Consider the following 18,306-nt stretch of genomic DNA (forward strand, 5'->3'; position numbering starts at 1 on the left):
GGCTTGAGACAATCTCACAATTTTATTTATTACACAATTGTTTAATCAGAAATACTAATCTAAAATCACTAACACCTTAAAAATCAGTTATGGCTCAACTCAGAGACGGGAGTGAAATTCGGGGTAGTGTCCTAAAAGAAAAGAAACACAGCAAACGAAACAAAGCAAAACAAAAGAAAATCGTGCACCAAACCAGAAATAGTACCACCACCCAGAAAGTCCACCACCAACACCACGAGCTGGCCGTTCCTGTTAAAATAGAAGAAACATTCAAATTACAAATACAATTATACAGTTCAGTCCACAACAACTCAAGCAGCAATAGTCCGAATAAAAAGTCTGTCCTGGGAGGAACCGATCCGCTGTAGCAGACGCCACTCAAAGCGGCACTAGAAGGCTTAGTCCGAGCTGGTCCCCAATCAGCCCAAATCAGCCACACTGGACGAGTGATAGGAGCCGCTTTACGCAGATCCGGACGGCGGGCATGAAGCCAGCAAACAGGACGACAGGTAGGCAGCCGACAGATTATCCAGGTGACAGGTGGACAACCAGAACAGCAGGCAAACAGCCGGCCCAGGACAAACAGCCGGCCCAGGACAAACAGCCGGCCCAGGACAAACAGCCAGCCAAGGACAAACAGCAGCGGCTATCAAAAATAAATGTTAGAAATGGAATCTAAAAGCATGCAAACTCCAGCACTTCACTTACCACCGAGCTCTTTATGTAGTGCCTCTAACAGGAAGGAGGAGACATGGAGCTTGTACAGGCGGCCAAAGGTACAATTGATCGCCGATCAGAGTGTCGTTAAGCGCATTGTTTGAGCGCTTAAGTTGCAGCCAGCGTGCAGCACCAACAAACGCAGAGGTCTGAACCGGAAGGAAAACAACGTCATGTCAACCAGGTGAGGGAGGGCCCTTTATATACAGGCAGCCAGCGAGCGCCACAACCAATTAGATTCAGGCACTTGTGTGGTGCGTTCAAAGCCTACAGGGCATACTGCCACATTGAGAATGGAGATCACAATGCTTTTCTCGTTGTTTTTGCTAATCTGCTTTCTCTCCACAGCTCAGCTTCAACCAGACTCTAACAATGAAGTTATTTCACCTTTAAGGCAAACAGAATCACAGGCAGCAGATGCAGTGAATCTCTCAGACAATCAACAAACCTGTTCACAGGACATCAATGCTGTGCTGAGAGAGATGAGCTCCTCATTGGCTGCACTGAAGGTTGATATGGAGTATCTACAGAAAGATAATGAAGGTATGTTAACCAGAAATCCTATGGAAGCCCATTTCCGCCATGAAAAAAAAAAAAAAAGCTAAACAGGAAGTCATAATTATGAGATTTAAAGTCATAATTTCGACTTTCAAAGTCATAATTATGACTTTCAAAGTCATAATTTCGACTTTCAAAGTCATAATTATGAGATTCAAAGTCATAATTTCGACTTTCAAAGTCATAATTATGACTTTCAAAGTCATAATTTCGACTTTCAAAGTCATAATTATGAGATTTAAAGTCATAATTTCGACTTTCAAAGTCATAATTTCGACTTTCAAAGTCATAATTATGAGATTTAAAGTCATAATTTCGACTTTCAAAGTCATAATTATGACTTTCAAAGTCATAATTTCGACTTTCAAAGTCATAATTATGAGATTCAAAGTCATAATTTCGACTTTCAAAGTCATAATTTCGACTTTCAAAGTCATAATTATGAGATTCAAAGTCATAATTTCGACTTTCAAAGTCATAATTTCGACTTCTAAAGTCATAATTATGAGATTTAAAGTCATAATTTCGACTTTCAAAGTCATAATTTCGACTTTCAAAGTCATAATTATGAGATTCAAAGTCATAATTTCGACTTTCAAAGTCATAATTTCGACTTTCAAAGTCATAATTATGAGATTTAAAGTCATAATTTCGACTTTCAAAGTCATAATTATGAGATTTAAAGTCATAATTTCGACTTTCAAAGTCATAATTATGACTTTCAAAGTCATAATTTCGACTTTCAAAGTCATAATTATGAGATTCAAAGTCATAATTTCGACTTTCAAAGTCATAATTTCGACTTTCAAAGTCATAATTATGAGATTTAAAGTCATAATTTCGACTTTCAAAGTCATAATTTCGACTTTCAAAGTCATAATTATGAGATTTAAAGTCATAATTTCGACTTTCAAAGTCATAATTTCGACTTTCAAAGTCATAATTATGAGATTTAAAGTCATAATTTCGACTTTCAAAGTCATAATTATGACTTTCAAAGTCATAATTTCGACTTTTCCAAAAAAGTAGACATGCTGTCTTGTATGAGATTTACACAGTATTCCATTTGATTTGTCTAACCAGTAAAACACAGATTTTTCTCCTTTTAATGGATTATAAACAAATTGAGGAGTATTTCAGATGTGGTTTAACCAATGATGAAATTCTTGCTTTGCTGGCTGAGGTTCATGGGGTTATTCTTAGCAAGAGGACACTAGAAAGGATTCTTAATAAGAAGAAACTTTGGCGCCGAAAGAACAAAACTGATGTGAGTGTAGTGGCAGCTTTCATTCGTCAGCAACTTGAAACCTCTGGACAATGTCACGGATATCGATGGATGCACCAAAAATGCTGGATGAATGGTATTGTTACAGACAGGGAAACAGTTCGAGTCCTTTTACGCTTACTAGATGGTGAAGGAGTGGACCTAAGGTCAAGAAATCGACTGAGGAGACGGATTTACTATAGTCGTGGTCCAAACTATGTTTGGCATATGGACGGCTATGATAAGCTGAAACCATTTGGAATTGGGATCAATGGTTGCATTGACGGTTTTTCCAGAAGGCTGATATGGCTTGAGGCATACAAAACAAATAATGATCCAAGAGTCATTGCTGGATACTTCATGGATGCAGTGATTAATGCTGAGGGTTGTCCTGAAAGACTGAGAGTGGATTTAGGGACAGAAAAATGCAGCTGGCATGCAAAGATATTTGCATCTTACAGAAGATCAACCTGAAAGTGATAATGTAATATCTGGTCCAAGCACTGGAAATCAGCGGATTGAAAGATGGTGGTTGACCCTGCGAAGTGAATGTATCCAGTTCTGGATGGACCTCTTTGACAAACTGAAAGCAGATGGTCACTTCTCGGACAACTTCTTGGACAAAGCCTTGATTCAGTTCTGTTTTCTCCACATAATACAGGTGAGCTTGATTTGAGCTGCTCTGTCTTCTCACCTATTGAAAATATTTATAATTGCTATAAAGTGGTTATAATGTGCAAAGATTTATTTTCTGAGTATGATACTAAATTAATAGCACATTTTAATATTGCATGTTTGGGTAGTTGCTTGACTTAAACTTCCCTGTTTTGGATAAATAGCAGTCATGCATTCACACTTCCGTTTTACTTTTGAATGCTTATTTCAAAGCTATGAGTTTAGTCGGGTTTTTGTTTTCTTCTAGAAAGAACTAAATGAAGTTGCTTCAGCTTGGGACCACCACAGGATACGTCCAGCACACAATTCACGAAGTCCTCATGGGCGACCATTCATAATGTACACAGTACCTCAGGCGTATGGAACCAGAGACTATCTACACAGCATTGACTTGAACAGGGTTGAAGCCTGCTTGGAAAACTGTGTTTTCAAAGACTTTCCATGCGATGAAGATGTCTTCAGTATTTGTGTGGACCTGATTTCAGAGCATAACCTGGATGTCACAGATGATGTGTTTGCAACAACTGATCTGTACATAAGACTAGACAGCTGATTACCAGAGATTTGGAGCTGCAGTGATAAATGTAAAAACATTTTGTTGCGTTGACAGTTTGCTACCTCATCACTAATTTGGACTTCAGTAGATATTTGATGACATTCTGAGAGTGCCTGCATTTGCTTTAACACATTGTTACACCAGAATAAATATGGGTCAAAACCATTCACAAGATCTGTAAACAAGAAGAGACACTAAAATAAGATAAATGCATGCTGAGCTGATAAAATAAGTCTGACATTAGAAAATATATTGATACATTGCACTAGTATGGTCAGATGATTTTTGGTTTTGATATTTTCCCTTTATTATCAATATCATTGCATTACAGTTCTAACATTATGCTGATTCTTAAACAGGAAATAAAGGAATTGAGAACTGCAGTAGAAACCTCATTATTTTTCAGGTGTGCAACCCAATGCTGATTTAAAGCTTCCCCCATCCCAAATAAATCACACATATAAACTGGAAAAAGTGGTTTATTGTACTTCAAAATTAAAGTCTCTACATAGCCATTACAGACACCTTTGAGTTTTTTAAGTAATTCTTTAAGATAATGACAATGCTTCAAGGTGTAAAAAAAGAAAGAAAAAAGTGTTCTTTTTCAGTTTTCTGGTTAAATCTGATATTGAGTAACTGTAATGGCACCAATCTGTTACTGAAAATATTTTAAGGTTATGTTTACTTATAACAAAATATGAATAAAATGCTGAGTAAACAAAAGAACTGTTTTCAGGAATAAGGGTAAATAAAACACTTTACTCCATTTCTCCCAGAACCACATTCAAACAGAGTAGCAACATGTTCATCCACTGAACATTTAAATTATGTGACTAATATAAGAAACAAAACATCTGAAATTATTCATAAATTATTTATACAACTAAGAGCTGCTTGTTTACAAGCGTGGCGGCCATATTTTATTTTTAATTGCGGAATAAACCAGCTTTTTCAGCCTCAAGTAAAATTATTAAAAGTAAAAAAATTCTTGTAACAATACAAAATCTTTAAATTTATTAAACCCAAAATATTGAGAAAATACATTTTACGGCCAACTTAAATTTATGCTTTAAACTTTAACTTTGGAGAACTTAAACAGAAAAAAAACATAAACACTAGTAGGAAAGTGCCTACTGAGACATTGCAGGTCTTATAAATACTCCAGAGAAAAATAAATTGCAAAAAGTAGAAAAAAACTGTTAAGATAATGCTAAACTTTGAAAGTTTAATACAAAAAGATTTGGTAACACTTTATTTGAAGGGGTGTGCATAAGACTGACATGACACTGTCATAAACATGACATAACATCTTTCATGAACATGAAGAAGTCTTTGTGAATGTCTATGACAGTTGTCATGAAGTGTCATTCGGTAAATAACGACACTTTTAATGCAAAGTTGCTCTAAAAGTTAAACTGAAAGTCCATTAAAAATGCCAACTTTGCATGAAATTATCATAATTTACAAAATCATGCAAAGTTGGCATTTTTAATGAACTTTTAATGCAGCCTTTAGAGCAACTTTGCATGAAAAGTGTCATTATTTACCGAATGACACTTCATGACAACAGTCATAAACATTCATAAAGACTTCATTATGTTCATGACAGGAGTTATGTCATGTTTATGACTGTGTCATGTTAGTCTTATGCACACCCCTTCAAATAAAGTGTTACCAAAGATTCCTTAAACTCATATGTTCTTCAGCTGATGTCTGTTACACTATATCCATCACCCATACACTACTTTCTAGGACCTTGTTTATTTCGTGTCGAAACTCTGGATAGTTATCATAATTAACTGGCAACTCTAGGTAGCAACCGCATGTGTGGGCAACTGGCCGTCTCTGAATACCTTGAAGTTGAGTGAAGCTAACACTGATAGTTTTTTGAAGAAACAAATCAGATCCTGTGCAGAACCGAAGAAAAAGTGACAGGTGTTGTGAGTCTGATTCTCTGAGATAAGAACTTAAATATTTGCTGATGTTTTTCTGCTGTGCATTCATGACTGCAGGGTATACAATTGACTGTATAACCTTTCTTAATGTTGGCTGGAGATTTTCATATGCAGCTGTAATACTTTCCATCTCTGACTTCAGCGGGGAAAGGACAGTGCTCCACTGTTCAATAACAAAGGCAGGTTCCTGAATGAGCTTTTGGTGGGCAAGTTCCTCAAGTAGTAGCTCAATGTTATCACCTGTTGGTACTCTTCGACAGTTATGGATATCCATGATTTCCAGAAGCTCTTCTCTGTCAACACTCTGAAAATCTGAAAGGCAAGATTCAAACATCATTCGATCGTACTCTGTAACATACCTTAAAAAGCTATCAACAAGAGGACTCTTTATAGAACCAAGAACTGCTTGTTCTAGTATTACTGGAGCAAGTTTTATAGGCAGGTACTTCTGTTTTTGCCAGCCAAAGGCAATAATTCGGCCAATGCTTTCCCATTGTTGCTGTCCAAAATCATGACGCAAGTAGGGCACCTTAAAGTTATTGCCCATTGTGCACTGTTCATAAAAGTCCTGCCAAAACTCAGAGAGGACATCCCTCAAAACTCCTCCATCATCAATAGCCTTTTCTCGCCTTCCGTCAGGAAGCACCACTTGAATGCATATGTCCTCCTGAGTGACACCTGGATCACAAAAATGTGAAATTAGTTCTTTCAGGATCTGGCCACGATGAAGAACAAGGATTTTCTTAATCCCTTCTCTCTGAACAATGGGCTCGTTCAAAGAATCAATAGTGAAGAAGAAAGCACTGGACTAGATGGCTGTGGAGACAGAGGAAGGGTGTCATCAAGACTGAGACTATCTGTGTTAGAAATGTGTCCTGTGAAAAAGGTGACAGTGCCACTGTCTTCTAAAATGTCCCCGTTGATTCCTGCATGTAGCTCTTGGACATTGGACAAATCAGCCATGTCATCAGTAGAGTAAACTAGGGTGAACATTATCACTGCTGCTGTTTGTCAGGACACTGTTGGTTCCAACATATATGACATCAATGCTGTCTGGTGCTTTGGATTGAGTCAGTAGAGACTGAGACTGAGAGCGAGTAGAAAAACTAAAAGTGTCTTGGTCATTTCCACTGAGGTTGTCTGGTTCTGAGTCACTGCCAGTGTCCTTCTTTTTGGTTGTTAGGTAAAATCGCAAAACCGGGAGTTTTGTCTGCTCATAAAGTTCTCCAACAGTAATATGTTCATCAAGTGAATGTTCCTGAAAATCTGTCATGTCAACCTCAAAATCTGTAATTCTTCCCTGTGAATTTCTTTGAGACGGAAAAAACAAACCCACTGCCTTCTCAATTAATTCATTTTTTCTACAGTCCTTTGACACATCAATTTTTCTTGTTCCACCACCTTTCTTTGTCCGAACTTGAAAAAACTTCCCATCTCGAGAATTCATCCATCCTATCTCAACTTTTCGAACACTTTTTTGAGCATTTCTGATGCTAACATTTTCTGAGATCTGCTTTTGATTGTTGCCTTTGTTCCTTGAAATCTTGGCTCTCAATCGGTCAAAAAGTTTTGATTTCCGGCCAGCAGGATCATTTTCCCTTCGTCTGCAATATCCGAGAAGTGCCAGTCGGTCACCATAAGATGGGAGATACTCCTTAAGCTGCTCATCTGTCATGAGCAGAAGGACACTGGAGTCAATCTAGAAAAAAAAATGTTAAAACAGTTATTTAACCTATAAAAATGGGGGAAAAACCCAGTAAAAACAGTCACATGATAAAACTGATCTGTCTTCACTATGTCTCTATAATAGTGTTGTATGATAACTTCTAAATGTACTGATTTCCTTAGCAATCTAGCTACCTTATCCTTTTGCAGTCGTTGTATGACTTCCTCTGAAACATCCCGTGATTTTAAGAAGTCATATATCTCATCCATCCTGTGAGAATTACACACAATAACTAATGAATAATGTCTAATAAAATATAACATTGCAAAAGATTTATTATGAACATGATAGTAGGGCTGGATGATATTACTGAAAAACATTTTACGATACATTAGTTCATATTAATATTTTTTTTAATTTTTTAAATATCTGAAACACTGCCAAACTGGTGATGTGACCTTTCCCATTTTATACACAGCTTTCACACCATAATGTTTTTTAAAAACATTTATGAGGCACAGTGGTGAAACATAAAACTGCTGCTCCGCAAGTTACACACTTATAATTTTTTAACCAGAGTTAAATGATGCCATCAACCTAGCTGAGCTAGCCTTGAGAGGTTGAGTAGCATTGACTCTGCCTACATCCTCCAGAATGGTATATGGTTCCGGATCAGAGTTCAGAGAATATTCTATATATGAATATTCTATCAGACTTACTATCTATTGATATTGATCACGTGTGTGTTGTGATACATATAACTGATTTATTGTCCAACCCTACATGGCAGATAGAAACTGTATTTCAAACTCAAGCTCCTGCTAAAAAAATCAAGATAATAGACAACCAAACAGCTGTGCAGATTTGCAATAATAAACCAATACAAAAAGAAACTACATAAAAGTAATAAAGAAAACTCTACCAGTGTTTCCACACTAAATGGTAAATTGTAGAGCTTAAGTCTGAAAGTTCTGTTTACATTTTTCCCCTAAAATATTTTAATGGTTGATCAATTCTCAAAATGAAATTCTCATCTTTATAAAACAGTGAAATACATGAACATAATCAGAATGATTTTAGTTTTGATCTTAATTACTTTCATTTAAACAGACAATATTATGAATTGGATTTTCACAAGAGTTGCAACTTACCTCTGTTTAGGTTTAGGTTCAGGTCAAAGGAACCTCCTCTGTCTCTTTTGTAGGTATCCTGAAAGTTGAGTAAAGTTAAAGAGTTAAAATTTTCAACAGGGCCTGCTTGTTTTAGGGATTTTTTAAGTTCCTTGTTTTTCTATTTTTCTTATTTTTAATTGCTTTTAGAAATATTGTCAATCTAAAGCTGTAGATCTCCAGCATTAGCTTAAGTACATAAAACTGCTAAGAAAACAGTTTGAAAACTGATGCATATTGTACTTGCATATTTTACTCTTGTCTATATATCGACAAAAACAATTTAACGGGAAAGATAGTGAATCACATTATGCATAACAAAACGTGCATACAACAAGCTGTGGAGTGAGCTTTAACCTACTAGCTAGTGCTTGTATTTATGCCACAAAATAATTATACATATTAACTTGTTGAATTTTTCGAGTACATTAACGAACTTCTTATCGCACTGAAATAAAAACGATCTAATAAAAAAAAAAAACACTGTTAAATATGCTAACAAGGTTAGCACGCTCTGACGGTTAACCTGAAGCTAGCTCACTTTGCTGAAACAACGACCGATGTACACACCACCACACGATCAAAAAGCATTTAAAACGAAGGAATATAATCAGAAACTATCCAGCAGCTTTTTTCCTGATACTTACAGTTCACTCGTTTACATATAAAGCCAGTCTGCAGGCGTTTCCATGGCGACACAAAACTAACACAACTATAACCAAATAAAATAAAAAATGGCGAACCGACCTTTTACTGACTCTTAACCCAATAGCAAATGTTACGGAATAATGAGGTTATAATTATGCTTACCTTGGATTTAGGATCATATTAACTGGGAGCTGGAGCACGCTGTTATCCTAAGGAGGCTTGTCTCCAACTGCTCCGGTATCTCATAATTATGACTTTGAAAGTCGAAATTATGACTTTAAATCTCATAATTATGACTTTGAAAGTCGAAATTATGACTTTGAAAGTCATAATTATGACTTTGAAAGTCGAAATTATGACTTTAAATCTCATAATTATGACTTTGAAAGTCGAAATTATGACTTTGAAAGTCGAAATTATGACTTTAAATCTCATAATTATGACTTTGAAAGTCGAAATTATGACTTTGAAAGTCGAAATTATGACTTTAAATCTCATAATTATGACTTTGAAAGTCGAAATTATGACTTTGAAAGTCGAAATTATGACTTTAAATCTCATAATTATGACTTTGAAAGTCGAAATTATGACTTTAAATCTCATAATTATGACTTTGAAAGTCGAAATTATGACTTTGAAAGTCATAATTATGACTTTGAAAGTCGAAATTATGACTTTAAATCTCATAATTATGACTTTGAAAGTCGAAATTATGACTTTGAAAGTCGAAATTATGACTTTAAATCTCATAATTATGACTTTGAAAGTCGAAATTATGACTTTGAAAGTCATAATTATGACTTTGAAAGTCGAAATTATGACTTTAAATCTCATAATTATGACTTTGAAAGTCGAAATTATGACTTTGAAAGTCGAAATTATGACTTTAAATCTCATAATTATGACTTTGAAAGTCGAAATTATGACTTTAAATCTCATAATTATGACTTTGAAAGTCGAAATTATGACTTTGAAAGTCATAATTATGACTTTGAAAGTCGAAATTATGACTTTAAATCTCATAATTATGACTTTAGAAGTCGAAATTATGACTTTGAAAGTCGAAATTATGACTTTAAATCTCATAATTATGACTTTGAAAGTCGAAATTATGACTTTGAAAGTCATAATTATGACTTTGAAAGTCGAAATTATGACTTTGAAAGTCGAAATTATGACTTTAAATCTCATAATTATGACTTTGAAAGTCGAAATTATGACTTTGAAAGTCGAAATTATGACTTTGAAAGTCATAATTATGACTTTGAAAGTCGAAATTATGACTTTAAATCTCATAATTATGACTTCCTGTTTAGCTTTTTTTTTTTTTTCATGGCGGAAATGGGCTTCCATAGAAATCACTGCTGTATGAAACTAAAGTGTTTATATTCAAACAGTCACATTTTAATGGTTTTCATTTTACTCATGCAACAGCCAAGACAAACGAACTGGACTTGTTAAAACAACAATACCAAGGTATTTATAAGACAACAAAAAAAACCCTGATGTTTTCACAAAAAGACATTTAACATAAGAAGGACATTATATTAACTAATATCAATTATCCGTTTGCTTTTTACTATTTTAGAGCAAGTGACAAAAGTAAGACGTCTTGAGCTGCAGTACCAAGGTATTTATAACTTTAACAATAAATCATTTTGTGATAAGGACACATAAAAAAAATGATCTTAAATATTTAGAAGCAAAGCAGATTTAAATAAACAATTTTCAAAATCTCAGAAGAGAAAAGAATAGAAAAAATTTGTCACCCAAGATATCATAAATTTGTCTTCAACTGGTCTCTAAACTCCACAAGACATAACTGCTGCTTTCTCTGTGTCAGCAAAACTAGTGGCTTTCTCCGCCTCAGTGTTCACTGGGGGTGCTCAAGGATACATAGGACCATTTAACACAGAAACAGTTCTGGTCTTCAGACATGTTGCTACTAATACTGGAAATGCCTACAACCCACACACAGGTACACATATTTATGTATTCATCTGTAATGAGTTGCTTTCCTTTGAGAGCCTAAAAAAAAATATCAATAATGACTCACTAATTCTAATAACTTTAATAATTATATTAAATTGTTACAGGGATTTTTTCTGCACCCGTCAGAGGAGTCTATCATTTTGAATTCTACCTACATGGACATGGACATGCGTCACATCCTGCAGCTGCTTCGTTAATCAAGAATGGGCAGCTAATCTTCACTGCATTTGAAGGGCAACCTTCCTATTCTGTTAATTCTTCTAATGGGGTGATTTTACTTTTAGAGTCTGGAGATGTTGTTTTTGTGCGTCTCTGGCAGAACGCAAGAATTTATGACACTGTTAATCATCATACAACCTTTAGTGGCCATTTGCTTTTCCCCATGTGAGCAGGAAACTTATTTGATTTTCTTTTGCCATCAGGTTTTACTTTTGTGACTCATAATCAAACATTGCAGAAGGTTACATTTTTACATAATGTTTTGATGATGTTAAAATAAAAATATTGACAGCAGGATTTTATGGCTTGGCCAGTACAGTCCTGGGTTAGACCTATAATCAGCTTTACATGAGCAAGTTCAAGTGTTTGTAATTTTACTGAGCTCCTAATTCAGAAAAGTAAAATCAAATCTTTAGAAAGATTATTTATTTCAGCTTTTATTTTCTTTAAAAGCATTTGAGTAAATGCCTAATTTGGAACATAAAAGAAACCTTAATAAAGAATAAAAAGAAACATCAATATAGAACAAGAATAACAGTCAAAAGGGAATTATTAAATTCAATAATACAATTTTTAAGCATAATTAAGCATATTCCTGAAGGCAGCAAAAATATTATGTAAAAACTTTATTGCTCAGCACACAATGAATGTTTAATCACATATATGGAGTGAATTACAATATGTCGGGATAAGGTTGTTTGTTCTAATTGTAAATGTGATATTTTCATTTGCTATAAGCTGAAAATCATAACATAAATAAAGGTGTTTCAAACTATTATATTATATTCCAATAAAAATGTTAATGGAAGTTTCATTCACATCTATGTTTGGCTTTGCATAAAAAATAACAAAAGCGTAGGGGTTTTAGTGCCAGGTTTCAAAATACAAAACAATAAAGTGCAAAAGGTGGGCATTTGCTCTAAATTTATGGAAATGGTAACCATGGGAGAAAAGAACAACAGTCTCACAATGTTTTTGAATTTTCCTCTTCTTCACCTGATCAAGAAGAGGAAACGTCACATCCTGCAGCCGCTTGGCGCATGGTGCATTGCGTTAGAGTCTGAAGACTCTAACGCCATGAGCCTCATGGCTCATTAGCCATGTGGCTAATTTTCAAAGCCATGCCTTTGAAATTAGTCGGGTGTAAAGTCATCATAAACTGAAAATTTCTCCATTGCCCTTAAATACATGATTGTTGTGTTTATGCTTTATTTGTTATGGGGTTACAACCAAACATAAAATAATAATAATAATAATAATAATAATAATAATAATAATAATAATAATAATAATAATAATAATAATAATGTTATTATGACACCAAATAACGGCTAATTTACAAATCAGTTGGATGGCAACGCTTTGTAAGAAGAATATTTTTACATGGGTTGGGTATAGTGTGCAATGTTAGATTTGAAGTGTAAGATACTTTCCTTATTAAAATAAATCTGTGGAATGTCATCATCTGTTCATCTTACAATGTCTACTTTTTCTGTTTGTGTATAAATGTGTTTTAACAATAGTGTTGAGTACAAAGTTCAAGCTTGTTCTGGTATAACAGGATGTAGTGTTGTATCTGATTAATGTGTTTGAGCAGTTTGGATTTAACTAAAAGGCAGTGTGCAGCGTTAGGTTTTGGAGCAGGATGATGGTGACTTAGCAGTGCAGCTAGCAGCTCATTTCTTTGAAGGATGGACAGTAATAAAGAGGAGAAAAACAAAGAAGCTGGTCAGAGTTCTGAGCTGCAGCTTTGCACCAACAGTGTAAAACACTGGAACTACTTAATATTAGCTTGGTGTGATTTCTTTTTTAAATAATAAAATTCACGTGCGGTTAATGGTTTACATCTTTTGATGCATTACATTTATTCTTTTTTATTGAGACAAAACATTTTATTGATTAAAAATATTTTATAAAAAAATGTTTTTTATAAAAAAATTCTTAACATATTTATTAAAACTGTTAATATGTTGTGACAGTTTAGTATGAGACATTATCTGGTAGAAAAAAATATATTTTCTGTCTAGGCGCTAGGCGGGTTTTAATGTTGTAAATGACGATCTCATGAGGCTGCTCATCCTCCCTTGCACACACAAAGGTAAATAAAAGCACACAGAAACGACAAACAATGTTCAAAGTCCAATGTTTTATTACAATCTGGCAAGTGATAATCAGCTATTGTCAGAGAAACTATTAACTATTTCAGAGAAAGGCAGAAAGCACCAAGTAGACCATCAGGGACAGACTGAAAATGGAGACGTCGAAGGTTGCAACTTCAATGTCTCCATCTTGTGGGGACACAGCTCAGCATGAGGCAGACTCCCACAGAGAAATAATTTCACATTTAAAGGAACTCAAAACGCTGCCCTTGAGCTTTGTAAGCTTTACAATTGGGCCCATTATGTTTGTTTTCTCTCTACTATCTGATCATAAATGAATGGGCTTATTTTGGCAATGGTAATGTTCAGGGCCGTAATTTGTCTTATCACCTGCACATGTTTCTGACTATTAATTAACAGATCTCTGACTGAGGTCATAAATGCCCTATATAAGTCTCGGATCAATACAGACATTAAAAATGGAGATTAACATGTCTTTCCCATTGCTGCTGCTAATTTGTGCTCTTTCCACTGCTGATTTTCAAGCAGAGTCTGACAATGAAATTATTTCACATTTAAGGCAAAATGGATCAAATGAAGGAGAAGCAGAAAATGCCAAACAAAACCCGTCCACGCAGGACGTCAGTGTTGTGCTGACAGAGATTAGAGCCTCACTGGCTGGACTGAAGGTGGAAGTGAAGTACCTACAGAGAGATAATGAAGGTATGTTTACCTTGAGGAATCACTGCTGGTGTTTACATGGAAACAACATCAAACAACATTAAATTCAATTTCTTGTTCATTTTCTTAATACAAACAGCCAAGGCAAGAGAACTGGATGAGGTTAAGCAACAGCTGAAAGGTATTTAAAGTTAACATTGACGTAATAGACAGAATGTTTTATTTGGTGATAAAGGATGTTGTCATTTGTATATTTTCTTTTATTTAATAGCACAAGTCACGAAAGCAAGTAAACTGGAGCAAAAGAACCAAGGTATCTACTCCTAAATCGGCAATGTTGCACACTGGAGATCGGAAGAATGTTGCATTGTTAAATTAAAACATAATTGTTGTGTTTGGGTTTTTTGCTTTCACTTTTAGTACAAGATGTAAAGATGACAGAAATGGAGCAACAGAACCAAGATATTTACTGTACCTATAATGTGGACTCAGAGAAGAAAGAGATTTTTAATTTTCTTAGCACTCTTTTACAATGTGGACAGACAGACAGACAAACACCTAGTTAAAGTTAAAGTCTACCTCCATGCAGACAGCGCCTGCATGACTCAGAGCTATCTAATGACGCATATTGTCAGCCTTGTTTTTCTCATGCCATAGACTCTTCAAAAGAAATCTCTGGTAGCATGTCTTTATATGATACAGTATACAGTGTACTACAGTTTCTAATAGGACAACAAAGTTATTTGATTTTTTTCCCCCTCCAAACAGTTGACAGGGTTTCATTGCACTGAAAATATCTCTTCTGCAATATGTTTTTAACATTTCTTTATTTGTTTTTCACTTTGATTTTGTTGCTTGCATAATTCCAGATCAAGAAGAAGAACTGATCACCATTAAAGCCAGGGCAAAAATCACTGAAAACCAAGTGCATGTTCTGAAGAAGGAAGGAGAAGGTTTGTACATTCAAAAACAGAATCATTTTTTGTTACAATACCATTTATATAGGCCATGACATAGACCTCTTTTATAAAAAAAAAAAAACATTCTCCTTGCCTTCCCTAATGACTAAAAAGTATTGTTGTCCCTTATTGACTCCCATTTCATTTCAAAGAACACAAATATGTTTATAAGATATCAGCAAGTGCTGAAATACAAATAATTTACTGTTTTTCAGTGAAACGAGTGGCTTTCTCAGCATCTTTATTGGACTCGGGTATAAACACTTTTGGACCATTTAACACATTTACAACTCTGGTGTTCAGAAATGTTGTTACAAATATTGGAAATGCCTACAACCGAAACTCAGGTACTGAAACGTATATTTTTTCAATTAATTTTTCATTTTCACTCTTTACAGAAATATTTTGACAAATATATAGCACTAACAAAATGCTCTACAGGGTTTTTTGTTGCACCAGTGAGAGGAGCCTACCACTTTGAGTTCTACATATGTGGACCAGGAAGTCCTTCACATTTGGTATCTGCAGTGTTGGTGAGGAACGGACAGCATATCTTCATTGCCACTGAAAAACAGACTTCACACCTAGCTACAGCTGGCAATGCAGCCACGTTACTCTTAGAGGTTGGCGATGTTGTGTTTATACGTCAGTGGCAAAATTCAAGGATTTCTGACAGTCAGAATCATCATAACACCTTCAGTGGTCACCTGCTTTTCACCATGTGAGCAGAAAACGGTTATTTTCAACAAGCTTAGTAATATTGCATATTGTGGATGTAAAGCAATAACAAATACTGGAAGTTCTTAGTGAAGTATGTGAAAATCCTCTATATGTAAACGTGTCAACAAAATATCCACAAAAGTACTTTAAAACTGTTTATTGCATCAACATCTCTTCTACAACAATATTTAGGTATAAATGTCTGTTGATTCATTTGTCATAGTACAAAGAGTTTTCTTAAACCTCCTTTACAATGTTCTTTCCCACCATTTCAGTTAAACATCCCAGAATCTCATTTGAAGTGCTTTTGACATGAATAACCTGCACTAGATTTGATCCTGCAAAATGTTTGCAAGTGAATCCAAAAAGTAAATCTCTAAAATCAGAATGTTCCAGCTCAAGATTGGTCAAGATTTTGCTTTTTGCTGTTCCATGAAGTGTTTTGGGTGATGCCTTTAAATTTGGCCGTACTGCTGCATCATCTTCATATCTTGATGTGTTAAAAAATCATATGTATGTGTGTTTTTGACAGAATGATCTAAGTGTAATATTGTTTTATTGAAATAAATATGTGGAAAGCCATCTTCAGCTCATCTTACAATGTGTACTTTTTCTGTTTGGGTATAAATATGTGTAAGCAGTAGTGCTGTGATGCAGGGCAAATTTAAAACTCATTCTGACCATAAAGTAATGGATGATACGGTACCTGATAAATTTGATACAGCAGTTTGGACTCAATTAAATGGTCAATGAGAGAAAGAAGTCAACCAAAAGGCACTTTTCCCACAGCAGCGTAAAGAAATTTGAAAACGGAAAATCCACTCACTGCTTTAGTGATGGAGTTTGAACCACATTTAGTCAATTGAGGTCACTGATATTTGTTGATTAAAAGTTATTGATGTATTCATTTCCTTATCAATCACACAGACAATATATTGAGGAAGCAAATGCAAGTTAGACTTTGCTCCCTAATCCTGGTTTATTCATTTACAATAAGAAATCAAACTCTTATCAGAAACATAAGCTGCTTGTTAATCAACATCAATATATGTATAATCTATATAACATGTATTATCCCTCCAAAACACTTTTTAAAATGTTTAATTATTCTATGTTTAGAAGATGGTGTCTAGCTTGTCAATTTGTGTTTGATGGTTGGAAGCTCAAATTTTAAATGACAAATCCAAAGATAAAATTATCTTCTAGAGTGGAAAAAAAACATCTTGTAATGATTACCTAGCTAATCACAGATAAAAAAAACTATATTTAAGACGTAAGCTAGCTTCTCAGCCTCAAACGTGAACTGCGAAGCCTTAAGGCTCGAGAAAAGAGAAGATGTTTCTATTTCTTTTGCTAGTCTGTTCTTTTTCAACAGTTCAGCTTCAAGGACAGCCTGATCTTAAAGGTGTTGAACATTTAAACCAACTTGACTCACCAGGAACAGAACCAAGAACTGTCGTTACCCACCAGCAAGTCTGTTCAAATGACATTCATGCTGTTCTAAGAGAGGTGAGTGCTTCAGTGGCAGGACTGAAGGTGGGCATGGAGTACTTACAAAAAGAAAATGAAGGTATGATAATTCATTTTTAAAACCTGACTTTACCAAACCAGTTAAATAAACTTGAACCAATAAACAACTCTTTGTTCTATTTTAGCCCAAGCAACAAAGACAAGAGAACTGGAACAATTGTACCAAGGTACTTTATGCATGGTGCAAATTCACAAGACAATTTATATTGTTTTTGATGTTACATGGGGGCGTGTATTTAAATAAGCAGCAATGTAAGTCTGTTCATTTAAATAGTGTTTTGTCAAGAAACGGACTTTAAAAATGGTTTTACTTACCCAAGCTTCTGTTCTTATCTGTGTTCTGTGTGTTTTTTTTTTAGAACAATCGGCTAAGGTTAAAGAACTGGAGCGGCAAAAGTCAGAACTCCTGGAACAATACCAAGGTACTTATGTTGTCACCTTTAGCAACGCTGAACAATAAAGGTACAAACTTTCCTATGTATTTTATGAAACATTTTAGTGGTGCAATGTAATTAAATTTACAGACTTTGAAATTGATTAATTTATTTTTTTAATGAAATAGCAACATTTGAACTAATAAGAAACATTTTTGAATTCAGATGAACTTTGGTTGATAACTATGATTAAGTGGACAAACATTATTTGAATGATGATGTACGACAGTTTCTACCTTCATTCAGTGGAAATTTGAATGTTGTGGTTTTGTTTTCAGCCAAACAGTTACAGTCATACCACAAGTAAACCAGTAACTTTGCACAACATACTGTAGCAATGCTAGAAATAAGTTTGATATTTCTATATTTTACAAAAAGGATTTTTGCCACATAGATTTATAGTGTCAGAAGTCTTCATCCCTTCTGTGTCACACTTCAATTCTCACAGTATGCAGTTCAAAGGG

The 18,306-nt window shown here is 34.7% G+C and overlaps 1 protein-coding gene and 1 long non-coding RNA gene across 4 annotated transcripts; one reads left to right on the forward strand and one right to left on the reverse strand.

Moving 5' to 3' along the window:
• Positions 1-7,061: 7,061 nt before the first annotated feature.
• Positions 7,062-9,473, reverse strand: LOC145552213 (uncharacterized). 3 transcript variants are annotated; one of them, XR_014088169.1, is made up of 4 exons: positions 9,371-9,473; positions 8,543-8,600; positions 7,586-7,661; positions 7,062-7,424 (listed from the first exon to the last, which is right to left on the reverse strand). It is a non-coding gene; the product is annotated as an uncharacterized LOC145552213 (long non-coding RNA). The 3 variants fall into 3 exon arrangements; XR_014088170.1 differs by lacking the exon at positions 9,371-9,473 and adding an exon at positions 9,208-9,273; XR_014088171.1 differs by lacking the exon at positions 9,371-9,473 and adding an exon at positions 9,102-9,164.
• A 4,536-nt stretch (positions 9,474-14,009) lies between these two features.
• Positions 14,010-16,183, forward strand: LOC145552118 (complement C1q-like protein 2). The gene is made up of 6 exons (XM_081608515.1): positions 14,010-14,241; positions 14,339-14,380; positions 14,471-14,512; positions 15,069-15,152; positions 15,374-15,505; positions 15,600-16,183. The coding sequence occupies exons 1-6, from the start codon at positions 14,010-14,012 to the stop codon at positions 15,881-15,883; spliced, it is 816 nt and encodes a 271-aa protein (XP_081464641.1). The 3' UTR covers positions 15,884-16,183.
• The last annotated feature ends 2,123 nt before the right edge of the window (positions 16,184-18,306 follow it).

Source organism: Poecilia reticulata, chromosome 7 (assembly GCF_904066995.2).
Source record: "Poecilia reticulata chromosome 7, P_reticulata-male-v2, whole genome shotgun sequence".
Taxonomy (NCBI): domain Eukaryota; kingdom Metazoa; phylum Chordata; class Actinopteri; order Cyprinodontiformes; family Poeciliidae; genus Poecilia; species Poecilia reticulata.